At 38.3% G+C, this 19,520-nt stretch overlaps 1 protein-coding gene and 3 pseudogenes across 1 annotated transcript; 2 read left to right on the top strand and 2 right to left on the bottom strand.

Annotated features, from left to right (window-relative positions):
- On the bottom strand, positions 1–1,341 carry LOC125196696 (UDP-glycosyltransferase 75C1 pseudogene; annotated as a pseudogene).
- Positions 1,342–3,913: 2,572 nt separating this feature from the next.
- On the bottom strand, positions 3,914–5,557 carry LOC125197515 (UDP-glycosyltransferase 75C1 pseudogene; annotated as a pseudogene).
- Positions 5,558–14,481: 8,924 nt separating this feature from the next.
- On the top strand, positions 14,482–16,465 carry LOC125195381 (pirin-like protein). The gene is made up of 7 exons (XM_048093538.2): positions 14,482–14,726; positions 14,901–14,950; positions 15,031–15,069; positions 15,166–15,194; positions 15,287–15,349; positions 15,427–15,530; positions 15,643–16,465. Exons 1-7 carry the CDS (start codon positions 14,521–14,523, stop codon positions 16,124–16,126), a joined length of 975 nt encoding a protein of 324 aa, XP_047949495.2. The 5' UTR covers positions 14,482–14,520; the 3' UTR covers positions 16,127–16,465.
- A 335-nt stretch (positions 16,466–16,800) lies between these two features.
- Positions 16,801–18,349, top strand: LOC125196904 (UDP-glycosyltransferase 75C1 pseudogene; annotated as a pseudogene).
- The last annotated feature ends 1,171 nt before the right edge of the window (positions 18,350–19,520 follow it).

The following is a 19,520-nucleotide window of genomic DNA, read 5'->3' on the forward strand; positions in this document are numbered from 1 at the left end:
TTCATATTGGATATTGTTGTTTATTTAAGTGATAATCAAACCGTTATTAATTAACGGCCGCCGACAATTTGATTCAAGAAGATGCCAAGATTAACTTGAGAAGTTCCACCATCGTCCACAGCCTCCCTCGCCAAATCCCTCCATTTCTTAGCGTTTTCCCTCATCTTCCTACTCTCATCTCCGCCGTCCATCACCATCTCCAAACACCGCACGATCTCATCTGCCTCCACAATCTCCCCCTCCACCTGATTGCACCAATTCACCACTCTCCCTCTCTTCAATAGCTCCTCCTTACACCTCAGCTTCTCTCTCTCATCCGAGCCTCTCACCACCCACAGGAACGGCCGCCGGATCCTCACCAGCGCTTCGGCTATCGCCTCCGTCTGCCGCCACGTCAGCTCCAAATAGCTCCCGAACGCCACGTAGATCACCGATTCCCTCTCCAAAGAATCCAAATATTGCATGTAATTTTCACTTTTCTGAATCAAATCACCTCCGAAGGCGACGTCGGATGGATCCGAACCGTCCAAAAAAGCAGAAGGAATCAACGGCCCGATCGCCAGCAATCTGTACTTATCCAAATCTCTCAGAGCCTCCGCCTCCAACGCGTCGAACGTGTTCACCACCACCGTCGGCTTCTCATCCTCTCCGTCCAAAATCTCAAAATTCTCACTGAACAGCGCAATCGCGAAATCGAACGTGCTCGGACTCGTATCCTGAAAAAAAGACGGCAGTTCGCCGCGGCGGAGGCGCGGCAGCCCCGGCAGCTCGATCACTTCATCAGAAGGATCAAATTTGTTATTATAGTAATGAAAATAGACGCCGAAGAGAGCTGCCGGTTGGATCCAGAGGAGCGTGAAGGGGACGCCGAGGCGGCGGGCGGCGCGGGCTGCCCATGGCACGAGGAGATTGTAGACGATCCGAGTGTAGGGGCGGGCGGCGACGGCGGCTTCGATGGCCTTGGTGCCGTGGTGGGAGAGCTCTTTCATGTATCTGGAAGCGTCTTGGGTGGACCACTCGAAGGCGGTGGAGAATGAAACGACGTCGATTAGGGGGTGGAAGGATGGAGAGATGGCGGCGGTGGCGTAGCGGCTGGTGAGGATTGTGACGTTAACGCCGCGTTTGGCGAGGCGTTTGGCGAGCTGGAGAGACGGGTTGATGTGGCCCTGAGCGGGGTAGGTTACCAGTAGAATATGCTTGTCCGCCATTTTTGTGTTAATATTGTTGTTTTGTTGCATGTTGTTAGGGCAGTCTTTTATAGGAGCGAGTTACTACTAAATGAGTGGAAAACAGCACGTTTATGTTTTACTTACTCACGTTTGTTTACTCATGAGTCATAATGCCGTAATCAAATGAATCAATTTTAACAAGTATTGCCTTATTCCGGCACCGTGCATACAGCGGCTGATGAAATAAAACCTAATGTAATACTCGATCCGTCCGAAACACATCGTATAGTACGAGTTTTAATGAGAAATAAAGAAAATAAGAGAAGAAAGAAAAAAAGTGAGTAAAGTAATAGAGATAAATAGAAAAAATAGACATCCAAAAAAAAATGAAACTATTTTTCATGGACGAAGAAGTACTCCCTCTGTCCCCCATAATTTGTCACCATTTGACCTGACACGAGTTTTAAGAAATGCTCCCTCCGTCCACGAATAGGAGTCCCGTTTTTCCATTTTGGTCCGTCCACGAATAGGAGTCTCGGTTCATACATACCATAAATGGTAAAGAGACCCCACATTCAACTAACTCATTCCACTCACATATCATTTAAACTAATATATACAAGCGGGACCCCTATTCCACTAACTTTCTTCCACCCACTTTTCTTAACATTTCTTAAAACCCGTGCCAAATAAAAATGGGACTCCTATTCGTGGACGGAGGGAGTATAATAGAAAGTGGATTGAAAAAGTTGGTGGCATGTGGGTCCTACTATTATATATTAGTTTTATAATAAAATGTGAGTGGAAATGAGTTAATTTATTGTAGTGATTTTACTTATAGACCCTGCTGATTGTTTATGAGTGGGAAAAAGAGAGCAATCATTTATCGATACACTGGTACTAGTACTAGTACGTACTTGAGTTTAACGAGAACAAGATGATAAATGATAATTTTACAAACACAAATTTTGCATGTTTTTAAGGGCTTGATTTGACTCGTTTTAAATGTCAATCATGTAAATTATGTTCTTAAATTGCATATGTTATAAATTTGGTATTTTTGATATGTTTTTGATAAATGATAGAAAAAGACAGAAAAAGGTGAAAAGGGCAAAGGTGCAACAGCCTTAGTTCAGGCCAAGTTTCCCGGCAGTGTTGAAGTTCAATTAGTGATTAATGTATACCATTCTCTTCATCTTCGAAAGAGCTTCACATGGATATCTTGCACGTCTCAATCAGAGTTCTATAGAGAAAGTTATGACTATTCTATGAACATTGCACAGTGCAATCATAGCTTGTTGATATTAGGCGGAAATTATTGTTGCACAAATCTCTCCCATTTATATTGTAGAGCATGAAAATTATAAAAAATGAACCTTTTTCCCACCTATAAATACCTCTTAACCTAATTCATCATTCTCTATCTCAGAGCTTCCAATCCTTCTCCACATCTACACCTTCATTTATCCTATATTCCACATATAATTCATTCATCTTCCATTATAACAGAGCTCTGCAGATCCAGACAAGAGAAGACTGAAGATTGAAGAATCAACCTTTTTTATCGATTTCTTTCATGTCTAGCACTTTTATTATTTTTACTACTAGTCTATGAGTAGTTAAACATCATTTGTAGATTTTTTGGTGAAAACTATTATGAACATGTTTTGATTTATTGAATTGAACCTTTTCCTTGCTCTTGTGATTGTTTTGCTTGTTCCTGTGTTTTTATTGTTCTTTTATCTGGCCAACTTTAGAACTATCTCCGTTTAACTAGATCAATCGAGAGATAGCTAGTTTTATATGGTAAAAGAAACGAATACAACACATAGGTTTATCTGCACTCGAGAGAGGGGACTCTTTGTGAGGGGCTTGAGTCTTAAGAACTTAAAGAGTTAGAATATAATCTATTGGAAGAAGACTTTGATAGTTAGAGTCTAATCTACTGGATAGGTGCATTCGAGAGAGAGCTTATCCTAAAAATATGACTTTCCTAATAATCCTAGAGACACATAAAGGTAAAGGTTATGTGAGATTACTCATCACTAGGTTGTAGTAGTTGGATCTTAAAATTCTATATTCAACTCCGTATGTCTAGATAGTACTCCCTCCGTCTTGCTTTAGCAATCCCATTGACTTTTCTGCACTCTTCTCTACATTATTCTCTTTTTTACTTTATTATTTCTCCACTTTTACTATTTATGTCATTTTTACAAAATGAGTGCAGAAAAGTCAATGGGATTGCTAAAGCGGGACGGAGGGAGTATATGACGCTTAGTATATGATAGCCAGTTGCAATCTTATTCCATGTGTTTGATATTCGGTACTGACTTTCTAGAGTTAATAAATAGTTAATTATAATTTCTACTCCATATTGTAATATTTCCACTGTTGCATTAAAATTGAAACGTTTTTCGTTACGTATTGTCTTATTGAAAATGAAAAATATTTTAAAAAATGGAAATAATACTCTCTCTACTTTTTCTTTTCCCTTACTTAATCTCCATTAACTCACAAAACAACACTATAATAAAATCTCGTGCCGAAAACCAAATGTTTCATATTTAATGGGACTGAGAGAATACTATTTAATAGCTCACGGTCACCATAATTTTGCGCTGCCAACTGTACTACAACCTGTTGATTTTTAATTCAAGTTTTTTTAAATAAACCAGATTTTATTAATTTCGTTATTGTTGACTTTTGTTTTACTTTTGAGTAAAATGAGAAAAATACATTGCAAGTATAAAAATATAATTTCACACTTTAATTTATCATAACAAGTGGAGTTTCAAATATCCCAACAAAATTCATTTGTTTTTAGTTTATCATAGTAGTAATTCATAAATACTGGACCATATTTAGGATATAGGAGTAGGGATTTTGCTGGATGACTCGTTTCATGTGTAACTGTTAAGAGTACTACATATTGGATATCGTGGTTTATTTAAGTGATAATCAAACCGTTATTAATTAACGGCCGCCGACAATTTGATCCAAGAAGATGCCAAGATTAACTTGAGAAGTTCCACCCTCGCCCACAGCCTGCCTCGCCAAATCCCTCCATTTCTTAGCGTTTTCCCTCATCTTCCTACTCTCATCTCCGCCGTCCATCACCATCTCCAAACACCGCACGATCTCATCCGCCTCCACAATCTCCCCCTTCGCCGCCCTCACTCCACACCTCCACAAATCCTCCACCAGCTTCGCATTCGTCCCCTGATCCGTCCACTGTGGCAGCGCCACCACCGGCACCCCCACCGCCACGCTCTCCAGCGTCGAATTCCACCCACAGTGCGTTACGAAGCAACCCACGCTACGGTGCGACAGAACCTCCACCTGATTGCACCAATTCACTACTCTCCCTCTCTCCATCAACTCCTCTCTACAGCTCAGCTTCTCTCTCTCCTCCGAGTCTCTCATCACCCACAGAAACGGCCGCCGGATCCTCACCAGCGCCTCCACTATCGCCTCCGTCTGCAACCGCGGCAGCTCCGAATAGCTCCCGAACGCCACGTAGATCACCGATTCCCTCTCCGAAGAATCCAAAAATTGCATGTAATCGTCAATTTTCTGAATCAAATCACCTCCGAAGCTGGCGTCGGATTGATCCGAACCGTCCAAAAACGCAGAAGGAATCAACGGCCCGATCGCCAGCAATCTGTACTTATCCAAATCTCTCAGAGCCTCCGCCTCCAACGCGTCGAACGTGTTCACCACCACCGTCGGCTTCCCATCCTCTCCGTCCAAAATCTCGAAATTATCAATCAGCGTCGGAATCACCAAATTGTACACGCTCGGATTCGTCTCGAGAAAAAAAGACGGCAGATCGCCGCGGCGGAGGCGCGGAAGCCCCGGCAGCTCGATCACTTCATCGGAAGGATTAAATTTCTTAGTATAGTAATGAAAATAGACGCTGAAGAGAGCGGCCGGTTGGATCCAGAGGAGCGTGAAGGGGACACCGAGACGGCGGGCGGCGTGGCCGGCCCACGGCACGAGGAGATTGTAGACGATCCGAGAGTAGGGGCGGCCTTCGGCTCGCTTGGCGGCGACGGCGTCTTCGATGGCTTTGACGCCGTGTTCGGAGAGGTCTTGGTAGAATTTGGGGAAGTCGTGTGTGGATAAATCGAGGACGGTAGAGAAGGAAACGACGTCGATTAGGGAGTGGAAGGAAGGGGAGAGGGTGTGGGACATGCGGGCGGTGGCGGCGGTGCTGGTGAGGATGGTGACTTTAAGGCCGTGTTTGGCTAGGCGCTTTGCGAATTGGAGGGAAGGGTTGATGTGGCCTTGCGCGGGGAATGTTACTAGTAGGATATGCTTCTCCGCCATTGTTGATAGTAAAAGATAAGTTGTGTGTTTGTGGTCTCAGTTATTTGTTGTGGTTTATATAGTGCTAGATATGCATTATCATGATATGAGACCACTATTAGTACGATTACTGAAATGAGTATTACTATTAGGAATGCATGGTTAAATTGGTATCACTGGGCTCCGAATTAGACTATGTTGGTTTCTGTTTTGGAATACTCCCTCCATCGCAAAATATTGTCCATGTTTGACTCGGCAGAGTTTTAAGAAATGTGTAGAAAAGTGAGTTGAAAAAGTTAGTGGAACGAGGATCTCGTATTTATATATTAATTTTATAATAGAATGTGAGTGTAAATAATTGGTGGAAAATGGAGACCATTTATCAAAAATAGAAAAAAAAAACAAAGTGGACAACTTTTTACAGATGGATCAAAATGGTAAAACTGGACAACATTTCACGGACAAAGGGAGTATTAACAACCTCTCACGGGCTGTCTCAGAACCATATCTAGGGATGTCAATCGGGCCGGCCCATCGGGTTTCGGGCCGACCCTATTCGGGTTGCGGGTCAATCGGGTGCGGGCTTGCCGGGTTGTGATTTCTTTCGGGTTGTAAAAGTTCGGCCCTAACCCTAAAAGCTCGGGTTTCGGGCTAGCCCGACGGGTTAATCGGGTTGCTACCGATAAGGTTAAGGCTCGAACAACACAATAAATCATGATGAAAATTAGTTATATTTATAAAATATAAAATATTTAATTATGATAAATTTGATATATATGCTTAAACTCAATCATAAAATACTAATATTTGTAATATTTCGTGAAATTTTAATGCATGTTAAAAATTTAAATATTATTTTAGTTAGATTAATTTATTTAATAATTATTATATTAATAAAAATTCAATATATAATTTATATATTTACCATAAAATTGAAAGTTATCTTTTTTTAGTTATCTATGTCATAAAATTAGTCAACGAAGTATCGAATTAGGAGTAAAAAATTGAAAAATATAAATTTTACCGGGTTATCGGGCCAGCCCATCGGTTTTCGGGTCTGGCCCTAACGGGTTGCGAGTTAATCGGGTGCGGGCTTATCGGGTTTAATTTTATCGGGCTAGAAATTTCCGACCCTAACCATATAAATTTAGCGGGCTATTCGGGTCAGCCCACGGGTTGCGGACTATATTGACATTCCTAAACATATCGGCCAGGTTTGGGCCTCAGAGTATTTTGAACTGGTAGCAAGCCGTTGGTGCAATGATTTCGACAATTACCGAGGTTGAAGAGACTTAAAACTCAATATAAGTAGAAATTTTGGTCATCTGACGTTTTTAAACGACCATGGCAACATCATCGAGCAAAACTAATTGGTTTAATAAATTAGACACAAATTAAATACTTATAAAATTTCAAATATTTTTTTATGTATTATGCAAAACTACCGCTTTATCAATTTGGGCATAGTTTAGCCACTCAGGTCTGTCGTCAGCGCCAGGAATAGAAGAATGAGATAAGTCTCTATGAAGGAACGGGATAAAAAAACTAACAGTTGTATTTTTGTCGATAAATGAGGACAGCGAGGGACGCACTTGTCATGTACCCTTCCGTTCTTAAAAATTTGTCACCATTTAAATTGTTGTCCACTTTTGCGTGATAAATCCGTGTTGGCAAATTACCACTTTCGCTCACCATTTCACAAACTTTTTAGAATGGTGAAAATTTCACTAACTTCCCAAAAGTTGACAACATTTCACGAACGAAGGAAGTAGTATAATATTCCCTCCACCGCTTAAAATAGGACATATTTCCTTTTTCGCCTGTCCCATAAAAATAGTGTTCATTTATTTATGGCGACCTTTTTTCCCTTCTCTTTTACTTTATCATTTATGGGCTCCACCATCTTCTACACAATTTCAACTATTTTACCAATTACACATTAAAACTCGTTCTGTTTCAACCCAAAATGATATATTTCTATGGGGCGGAGGGAGTATAGTATATTTATTTATTATCACACTATTTTTTTTATAAAAAATAAATAAGACAATTATATAAAAACATATTTAAAATTTGTGAAAATACACACTTTTATAAAATCAATAAATAATTAGATAAAAATGGTATATTTGGATAATATTTACAATGTGAATCTAATTCTCAATTAAAATTTTATAAAAACAAGATAGACATTGATTAGTAATGGCATGATTAGATCTCTCAAATCAGAGTCGGGCTGTTTTTCCGGAAATAGCAAAAGTTGGCATTGGTTTGTTGTGCTTGCAGGAGGAAATACCAAATAAAAAAAACTCTCAACATAGGTATTTACAAATAAGAGAAAGAAAACATAAAATTTGACTTGATTGCTTTATAGATGTAAGTAGTGATATCGACAATGATCTGATCTTCTACTTACGTATGGCATTTGGCCAATATTATGCGGTTTATATTAAGTGCATGGTGTAATCTATTGCATAATCTATGACATCGCGCAAGGCTCCCCCCCTCCCCCCCGGTCGGATATGAGTCGGACAGCCCGGATGAAGGGCGGGACGTACAGTCGGGCTGCTCTACGCCTCTATCCAGTGGCGGATCCAGGACTTCAAAACGGAGGGGGCGGAATTTATTAGTAGTATATAAAATTAAATATATTATTTTAATATATATTTTAATAATAAAATACTCCCTCTGTTCCATAGTAATGGGGGCATTTCTTTTCGGCACGAAGATTAAAAAAATTGTGTTAGGTGAGTTAAAGTAAGGAGAGAATAAAGTGGAAAATGAAAAAGGTTGAGAGATGAAAAGATAAAAAAGTAAGAGAGAGAAAAGTAGGTGTGGAAAAATGTGTTGACTTTTACTAAAAAAGGAAATGACTCTATTACTATAGAACGTATCAAAATGGCAAAATGACTCTATTACTATGGAACAGAGGGAGTAATACTTTCTCTTCCTATTAAAACTGAAATGTTTTCTAAAATGCAAACAATGTCATCTCTACATTTTCATCTCTCTTATTCTACTTTCTATTCATTAACTAAAAAAAACACTACATAAAATTCTGAAATTCAAATATTTCATATTTACTGAGTGGAGGGAGTATATTAATATTCAAGTATCACTCCGCGAAATTAATTTCTGTGAATACTTATATCTTAAAAATATTTTTAAATTCTTTTATTATAAATAATTGAAGAAAAAACTTTTCTTGATGAGATAAAATTATACTATGAATATCAAAGGCCAAATTATATTTAAAACTTTAATTAAATATATATTAAAGATATTAATAAAAGATATGATTAAGTAATATGTTTACTACAATTGGTTTGAAGGTATAATTCAAGGTATTACTATTCATTTTTAAATAAAATCTATAGTATAATTGAGCACAATTTTCTAAATATAGTATATATAATTGTCCAAGTACAAATATAATTAGATAAAAATGTGCATTCCATATTCTATATTAAAGTAATATATGTAAGAAAGTGTGTCTCCAATTTTAGAAATTACTTATACTTTACTAAAATATTTGGGCCCTTCTATAGATTTATTAGCCCAACAAATGATCAATTTATTAAACCCAATATATCTTTCTCCAAATAAGCCCAATATGGTCATCTTCTTTCCAACGTTTCCTTCCCCAATTCACTGAACGAACCCTAATCTCCATTTCCGTCGGCGTCGTCATATTCCGATAACCTTCTCATCTCAAGTCACCTTCTGATCTTGGACCGTTGTGAAGGAACTGGCAGCGGAAGCGTTCGTTAAATTAATTAAATCGAACAAATAAATCACATAATTATCAGATCTATTTAGCAGATTATTTTGACAAATTCTATTCGCGTAATTCTCACATGTATCATGCTCGTAACTTGAATTGATCATGATTTAAGTATAATTGAAACCTAAAACATGCTTTTCTACGGAGCAGAAATAATACCTTATTAATTCTCCAAAGAATTGACGATGGCTAGCGACTTCTCCACGTGACGCTTTGAATACTAGACCATGGATCTTTTCTCTGGTTCCCGAACTGTACTCCAATATCAGTATGGGTTGATCTCACCGAATTATTAGGACTTAAATAAAAGAGACAGAAATTTGACTCCACAGAGGAGAGGAAAAATTCGACCAACATCAAAAGGGGGGGACGAAAATTTGGAAAAAAAAAATAATTGTTATATTTTTTTGTCTCCTTTATTCTCCTATTTATATTAAGTTCCTTTTCGACCCAGACATGGAGCTATGGAAGGTTTTGGATATGGGCTCATCCAATTTACTTTTTAAATTGAACCTAAAAAAAAATTGAACCCACAATTTAATATAAGCTTTAATTGGAATATTACGAGCAGCCACTACATAAGTAATATTGAACTCTCCCCATCCAAATCCGAAATTATAAGTAATCTGGGTTCCGTTTTAACTTTCATTTCCCGCGCTTAAGATAAAAATGTCCATTAATTAATTAATGTCTGCTTTGGACTTAATTAATTAACTTCTTATTAATTCCAAGAGTGAACTTAGCATGAAACGCTTATTTATTATTCTTAGAGTAATCAAACTCCAACTAGCTAGATTCTGAATAATAAAACCTTGTTTCGCGCTCCTCTTGAGGACATTATCAAACGAGACTCACCTCGCGCATGATTCAATATAATAGCAATCCTAGTACCGCTAGATATTAATCACCACTACCCAATATATCAGGATTATTGGGTTACGAAAAACCCGCACCATTTGATAAGTCAAAGTAATGCATAATCAATACTGTATGCTCAATGCCAAACCCTACATTGATTAAGAAACAAATATTTATCAAGATCTCGTCTTTCAGTAGATAGCACAAAGACACGTCTTGCTGTTAGATCCGTTCAGTGCTTTACCACACCAATGTCATCTTATTTCAATAAGGCTTAGAAATATGCGGACTGACATTGCAACCTTTCACGATGAATAGTCTAATTCCATCTAGGTCGTGAAATTCTTCTTTTTCTTTGTTTAGGACTGACCGTGTTACCTTAAAGTGGACGTCGCCCACAACCGGTCTACTAAAACAAAGAATTAGACTTTGTTAAGTTAACTTATACATTTAAACATGCAATTAACATCCATTAAATGTAAAACACAACAACATTATGACAAAAATAATCTATTTTATTCCTTGGAAAATAAAATAAGAGTTTTATAGTATTCAATCACTCGAAACGTGATTTCTAGTATACAAACTCTGACACGTTCTCCACTGTTCGCTCAGTTTACGAGTCTTCTTCCCTTTTAATTTTTTTCAACGGAGGGGGAGACCATGGATTTTTCCGGCCAATCTTTAGGACAAATTCGACTCTGTTGGCCGTCGGAGAGGTGCGACCACCCCCTCCTGCCCCCCTGGATCCGCAACTGCCTCTACCGTTTCACGGCAGTTTTGCATTGAGTATGGCAATTGCTGTGATTGAATGTTTTTTTTGTGAAGTTAAATAAAGACTTAGGAATTTTGTTTATGTAATTTATGATTTTTACTTGTATAATTTTTTAAGTTAAATTATGTAATTAATGAATTTAGCTTATTAATTTAGAGACTATCAAGAATTTAATAAATATAAGAGTTAAACTGATGTTGAAATGAGAGTATTTCAATTATAGAAGTTGAGAATAAATTGAGGTTGGATGACACATAGCAGCAAGTTATAGTTGATTTGAGACTAAAAAGATGGTTATGGTTGTAAACGATATTTTTTGGGAGGATATGAACTTTTGCACAACAATACCTAACAAAATAGTCACAGAATTTGGGCTTTTCTTTACTAGGCCCGTTTTTAGTTCTTACTTAAAGTCAGCACTCAGCCCATCTAGGAGTACTATTTTACTCAGAATATCAAGAGTCTTCCTCAAAGTCATTACTTATAGTGATTCTTGTTTGAAGTATTAGTACTTTATGGCACAAACAAAAATTTTTAAGTAATTGTGATGAAAATATTGATTGTGTGAATAAGTCCACACTAACTAGTAATTTATACATTTAATTATATTTATTGACAAAAATTAAATAAATTTTACCATTTACTAATTTTATTATTTTTGTATTTATATATTTAATGTATTTTGTTATATATGAAGTTTATTTTATCATTCATTAAATTAAATATATTTGTATATTATTGTATATAATTTGTAACATTAAAATGATTCGACTAGTGGTTCACCCAGTCTGATCGCTTGAAATATGAACCAGTAGTTTCATCGGTTCATCCACCGTTCTGATTTTAAAACATTGAAATTAGGGGCAAAGCTTTAAAGTTTAAATAATGAAAACAAAGAAAAATGATCGCATCTTCAATAGTCTTTTTGGTTGCAATCTTAATTGTTATCCGATAATCTTGATCAGGTTTTAGCCCTGGTAAAATTAAAACTCTATTTGATGGGAACCCACACAAATAATATTAACATAGTTTGTTATTTTCCTATTAATCTTAGTTTTAAGTTTATGGCTTTCAAGTGGAGCATTGTCATCACCTATGAGTTAATATACGATTCTTAATACATACTAGTACTACAGTATTACTTATTAAACTAAACACAAGGTGGCTAATTTGCATTTATTATTTTAAAAAATTGAAACTATAACTCTATAAGTAGTTTAATAGTTTGGCTACCCGATTCATTAAATTACTCATATTTTAGGGATTTTTTAAACTCTAATTAGTTGTAGTCCAACTTGTCGCAAGATGATTCTCTCAAACTTTATAATAATTTTTCAAATATATTACTCCCTATGTAACATTAACGACATCACTGCCAATCAAATGAAAGTGATGAATCGTATAAATGAAATAAAAATTATAGCCAGTATATTATTATCATTTTTAGCTGCTGAATTATAAATTAAGATTCTTCATCAATATTTGTATTTTTATGAAGGGGTCGATATTATTAAATCACACGTGGCAATTATTGCCTTACTTGATTATAATAGTACTCCGTATAAAACAATATATTATCGTCATATTATATGTGCATGAAAGCATTATTGAATTCTGATTAAATTCTGATAAGCTCTATAAATCTGTAACTCTAAAAATATGGAATATAAGAAAAATCATAAAAATTGAATTCGTTTTCAATTATCCCATAACATAAATTTTAATGAGGTTATATCATATGGAGTATGACGGTTGAGAAATTTCAATTTTATAAATTTTCGACTATTTTAAAAATTATGGATAAATAAATTTAATCAAATTTCAACAGATAAAAAAAATAGAATTGTCACATTAATTGCGTGAGACTACATTTGCAGGATAGACTATTTGAGAAACAGAGAAAAAAAAGCTATACTTTAAAGAAATACTACTAGAATCTATTGCAACATTAATTGCCTTGGTCTACGTTTGGAATAAAAGGCTGCATCATTGTGACATTGGTATGACGTCGTTTAATGATGAAATATTGGGTTGGGTGCCCATGTACTTCTCTCCTCGTCCCAAAAAAATATGTCACACTTGTGGAACAGCAACACTTGTGGGACAGCAGCACAAGATTTTAGGAGGTTTTGTTTTGTGTATTAAATAGAGAAAGAAAATATAATTTTTATATTTATATGAGAAGAACCTTTTTCAAAAATGAGAAATGTGACATTTTTTTTAGATCAAACTAAAAAGGAAAGTGTGACATCTTTTTGTGGGATGGAGGGAGTACTAGTATTTTCTTAATCCCAACACACGACATTCTTTATTTTGAATTTTAATTCTAACTTCTATGTAAATATGTAATACTAGTAGTACTAATTTACTCCCTCATTCCCTCATCCCCTGTTAATTGTCACTCTTTTCCATTTTGACCCGTCTTTCAATAATTGTCACACTTCATTTTTACTATAAATGGTAAGTAGATCTCACATTCCACTAACTCACTTGATCACATTTTATTATAAAACCAATATAAAAAAATGGGTATCATATTCCACTAACTTTTTCAACCAACTTTTCTTTACATTTTTTAAAACTCAAGCCCGATCAAAGAGTAACAATTAATCGAGAACGAATGGAGTATAATATTAGTACTATTAGTTTATAAAATGGTAATTTGCTTCCTTTCCCCTCATTCACAATGAATCTAATGTTAAAAAATATGACAAATGAAGTAGGAAAGGTATCTGTTTATATTTATAAAGATCTAACTGGCGTAAGAACTAATCTACATTTAATCCTAATCATATAAACTCAAATATCAAAACTACTATATAAATTTTGTTAGCCATCTTCAATTATGTATACTGAACTCAAACCCATTTTTGAGTATCTGTTCAACTATTTACATTAAATTTAAAATTTACATCATTTTTGGATTTTGTCTCACAAAACTTTTGTAAGTAAGACCAAATATGGTGCTGTTTCACAAAAAACACTAAAAATGAATTTGAATTTGGTGTATGGTTGAAAAAGATTTTTACACCAAAACTTATTTTTGATGTATGGTTGGAGATAATTTTAGAGTATACACCTTTTAACTTTGGAAAGTCGTTTCTCTCTAATTAGGTAGGCTCATTCTCAGTTAACAATATTTTAATTATTTTTTCTCTCATACAACTATCTTACTCTACTAATTTTATATTAAAACTTGTGTCGATCAATATCCTTTTAGGACGGAGGGAGTATCAAATATTACTAAGTCAAAAGAAAAATTCAAGAATAGTCTCTTTTCCTATTGCGGTCGAATTGACTGAATTCTTCGATTTTCAATTATCCAAATGTGAGAGGATTATATACGTCCAAACCAATCTGGACAACACGCCAATTCGGCTTTTTTCTTTACGATAATTAATCAAAATTTTAGTCGTAAGAGTAGATGAGTAACCATTATTGATCGTTCGAGAAAATGCAGAGATTCGCAACCGAACGGTCAATGACTTATGACTCAATCCTGGTTAAAAAGTTGGCGTTGCTAGTTTTTTATAGCTTACGTAGTCTTAAAAAGGTCGTTATTTCAAGTATATAAATTGGAGATGTGAGAGCAGACTTTATAGACACAAAACACAAGAGATTTTTATATGATCTCTGCAACCAAACTCGTATTGTTGAATCACAAAACCATCATCACTAATTCTCCAATTCGCCAAACGTTTTCTTCTTCTCTGAGGAGCATAATGTCTGTATCCGATCAAGGCTTCGAGCAGCCTAGATTGGTCGCCAAGATAGTCCTGGCAAAGCCCCAGAGCGCGGGAGAAGGTGCTGTTGTTAGACGAAGCATTGGAAGGTGCGCCCTAATTTCTTCAAATTCTAAGCTTTTTAATTGGGCATTTTTTTGTTTTCGAAGAAGATCATTGATTCTATGGGAATCAAGTAATTCGCTACTTCAACTTCAACTTGTAGTAGCATGAGTTGTTATTGAATCGTGATTTTGGTTTGATTTGGTGCTTGAAAATTGTAGACCTGAATTGAAGTCGCTGGATCCTTTCCTCATGCTGGATGAATTTTCTGGTAACACGTTGTTTTTATGATGATTTTTATTGAATATTTAATTATGTTATTGAATTTGAATGATCTTATTTTCATTGTAGTTACGCCGCCTGCTGGATTTCCTGATCATCCCCACCGTGGTATCTACCATTATCAAATACTGCTATAATATTAAATTTCTTATGCAAATTCAAACAAATGAAAACAAAATATTGACATTTATGCTCTGTTTTCAGGGTTTGAGACTGTTACATATTTGTTACAGGTAATTTTGTGTTGTTTTCACAGCTAAGAGAGGTCTTTTTGTAGCCATTTTTGGATGAAATGAAATAAATTGAACTTGCTATCTGTATATAGGGAGGTCTCACACATCAAGATTTTACTGGTAATAAGAGTACAATTCATGCTGGTGAAGTGCAGGTAGTTGATCAACTGATTATTTTGATTATCTATCAATTCGAATTTCGGGTTTGATCTTCGTGTTTGGAGTTGTGCAGTGGATGACTGCAGGGAGGGGTATGGTCCACTCAGAAATGCCTGCAGGGGAAGGCACTCACACAGGCCTCCAACTGTGGATCAATCTCTCATCCAAGGATAAGATGTTAGTTCTATTTCCTTTTGTGTTATGCAGCTATCCACAAATGTACTAGTAATGATTTAATGCTTAAAAGTTGATGAAATTGAATGAATAAAATGGTTTGTTACTTTTGCAGGATTGAACCTAGATATCAAGAATTGCTGAGGGATGACATCCCGAGTGCAGAGGAAGACGGTGTTAGAGTTCGAGTGATTGCAGGGGAGTCCATGGGAGTTCACTCCCCGGTTTACACGCGAACTCCAACAATGTACCTTGATTTCACCCTCCAGCACGGCTCTCAGCATCATCAGAGGATCCCGGAGTCATGGAATGCGTTTGCATACATTATTGAAGGGGAAGGGGTGTTTGGAACGCCCAACTCGTCTCCCGTGTCAGCCCATCATATCTTGGTTTTGGGTCCGGGAGAGGGTCTGAGCGTGTGGAACAAGTCGGCCAAGCCGCTGAGGTTCATCTTGGTGGGCGGCGAGCCACTCGGTGAGCCAGTGGTTCAGCATGGCCCCTATGTGATGAACACGCAAGCCGAAATCGAGAAGACCATTGAAGACTACAACTATGGCAAGAATGGGTTTGAGATGGCAAAAGAATGGAGGTCTAAGTGAGTGCTGTTGAAACAGCTAATTCAAATTAATTAGGTTGTAAAAGTTTCCGTCTGTCACTAGAAATCTCTATCTCCACCAACACATTTTCACACACATACACATACCATCACCATTGATTCTAGATTTTATCATAATAATGTGGACAGAAAGCTTCTAGAAGCTAAGAAAATATGCAGCACTGAGATTCTGTGTAACCTAAATAAAGTTGTCTATTTAGATGCTGATAAATATGACTTTGATACACGAGGACTATAATTTGTACCTGTCGATGTGTACAATATCCTAGTACACTTAATTGGTATGGTTTGGAAATAGTCGTCATATGTGTATATCACAAGTTAAAGTACATTGAAACCTCCTCGACCAAAATCGTTAATTACTAGTACTCCGTAGATTTTATTGGAACTAATTAGAGGATTGTTTTCGCTTATCAATTTTACAAGTTCACTCCCTCAACTCTTTAAAATTTAGATATTGATTAACATAAGATTACACTAAAGTGAATTAACCATCTGACATGACCCTACTAATATTCTACTTGCGTACTCAATTTGACAAGAATCTGTTGAAATTTACACCAAATGAAAATTCTTGGCAAAGGCTGTGAATCTTCCTTCACATACAATAACCGATGCTATACAATAATATTCAAAAGTTGTCCTGTTTGATTTTTTTATCTTACTTTGAGCATACTCATTTTTCAAGTATATAACAACCATAACAAATATAGTAAGTGAGAAAAAGAGTAACAAATCAAAGCATAAGATTGAATATAATGGCGGAGAAGCACATCCTACTAGTAACCTTCCCCGGCCAAGGCCACATCAACCCTTCCCTCCAATTCGCAAAGCGCCTAGCCAAACACGGCCTTAAAGTCACCATCCTCACCCACGCCTCCGCCACCGCCCGCATGTCCTCCTTCCTCTCCCTAATCGACATCATTTCCTTCTCCACCGGCCCCGACGACTCCTCACAAAACCCCCCCAAATTCAACCAAGCCATCACCGAACACGGTACCAAAGCCGTTGAAGACGCCGTCGCCGCCAAGCGCGCCGAAGGCCGCCCATACGCGCGGATCGTCTTCAGCCTCCTCGTCCCCTGGGCCGGCCTCGCCGCCCGCCGCCTCGGCGTCCCCGCCACTCTCCTCTGCATCCAACCGGCTATTCTATTCGGCGTCTATTTTCATTACTATAATACTCCTAACAGTTTTAATCCTTCAGATCAAGTGATTGAATTGCCAGGGCTGCCGCGGCTCTGCCCAGGCGATCTCCCGTCCTTCTTCCTCGACACGAATCCGATCGTGAAAGATTTCGGCAACAAATTGCTGAGTGGTATTTTTGAGGTTTTGGACGGAGAGGATGAGCGGGCGACGGTGGTGGTGAACACGTTCGACGCGCTGGAGGCGGAGGCTCTCAGAGATTTGGATAAGTACAAATTGGTGGCGATCGGGCCGTTGATTCCTTCTGCGTTTTTGGACGGTTCGGATCCATCCGACGTCGCCTTCGGAGGTGATTTGATTCAGAAAAGCGACGATTACATGGAATTTTTGGATTCTTCGGAGAGGGAATCGGTGATCTACGTGGCGTTCGGGAGCAATTCGGAGCTGACGTGGCGGCAGACGAAGGCGATAGCCGAGGCGCTGGTGAGGATCCGGCGGCCGTTCCTGTGGGTGGTGAGAGGATCGGAGGAGAGAGAGAAGCTGAGGTGTAAGGAGGAGCTATTGAAGAGAGGGAGAGTGGTGAATTGGTGCAATCAGGTGGAGGTTCTGTCGCACCGTAGCGTGGGTTGCTTCGTGAGCCACTGTGGGTGGAATTCGACGCTGGAGAGCGTGGCGGCGGGGGTGCCGGTGGTGGCGATGGCGCAGGCGATGGATCAGGTGACGAATGCGAAGCTGGTGGAGGATTTGTGGAGGTGTGGAGTGAGGGCGGCGAAGGGGGAGATTGTGGAGAGCGATGAGATCGTGCGGTGCTTGGAGATGGTGATGGACGGCGGAGATGAGAGTAGAGAGATGAGGAAAATGGCTAAGAAATGGAGGGATTTGGCGAGGGATGCTGTGGAAGATGGTGGGAGCTCTCAACTTAATCTTAAGATGTTCGTTCACCAAATCGTTGGTGGTGATGGTCAGCCAACGATTTGAGTATTAGATGAAGGATTGAAGGCGAATTTTATTTTAATATTAATAGTATAATAAAATATTTAGTATAACAATTTTTTGTATTTTCATTTGCTCGTCAACATATACTACTAGTATATATTAGAGCATCTACAATGGTGCTTAGGCCAGCCATTCTCTCCCCTGCCACGTCAGCAACACTAAAAAAACCACCTGCTACATCAGATTTAGGCCAGCCGCAATAAAAAACAATTCAAAATATACTACATTTACGGAATTAAAATTACGATTAAAATACGGAATTAAATTTACGACACATATACAGGAAAATTCATTAATTGCATTTAAAAAAGTTATATAGATAAAAAAAAATTACATGCATAATAAAGAAAAAAAACTATCGCCGTGCAATCCTCCGTGCCCACAACTCTTCAATTATATCCTTTTGGAGTTGAATATGAGCATCCACTTGGCGCATGTTGGCAAATTCCTTGAGGCGGCCGGCTTCATCGAGAGGTACCCCCTGTCGTACACTAGGGGTGGCCGTTCCGTGGCTTGGATCGGCTTCATCGTCACTGACCCAACTAGTCAGTTGTACGCTTTCGTCTTCGACGATCATGTTGTGCAGGATAATGCAGGCGTACATTATCTCGGAAACGCATCCGACATCCCACAAACGCGTTAGACCCTTAATTGTCGTCCATCGAGACTGGAGCACACCAAATGCGCGCTCCACGTCTTTGCGCGCCGACTCCTGTCGTTGCGCAAACTAGGCCTTCTTTTCATCACTTGTTTGTCGGATCGTCTTCACAAAGACCGGCCACCGAGGGTATATCCCATCCGCCAAGTAGTAGCCCATATCATGCCCGTTGCCGTTGGCCACAAAAGAGACGGTTGGACCGACGCCCTGGCACTTCTCGTTGAAGAGGGGAGACGAGTTCAGGACGTTGAGGTCGTTGTTCGACCCGGCTACCCCAAAATACGCATGCCAGATCCACAGCAGGTAATCAGCTACGGCCTCGAGGATTATCGTGGGGTTCTTTGACTTGTAGCCGGTCGTGTAGGCCCCCTTCCAGGCAGTCGGACAGTTCTTCGACTCCCAATGCATACAATCTATGCTGCCTAACATCCCGGGAAACCCATGCTTCTCCCCGTGCATCTGCATCAAATTCTGACAATCTTCGGGAGTAGGGCTTCGAAGGTACTGCTCACCGTAAATGCTGATCACGCCCCCACAGAACTCCTTCAGACATTTCAGGGCTGACGACTCACCGATGTGGA

The sequence above is a fragment of the Salvia hispanica genome, chromosome 4, assembly GCF_029641045.1.
Source record: "Salvia hispanica isolate PSC_SH4W2 chromosome 4, Shi_PSC_v1, whole genome shotgun sequence".
Classification (NCBI taxonomy): Eukaryota; Viridiplantae; Streptophyta; class Magnoliopsida; order Lamiales; family Lamiaceae; genus Salvia; species Salvia hispanica.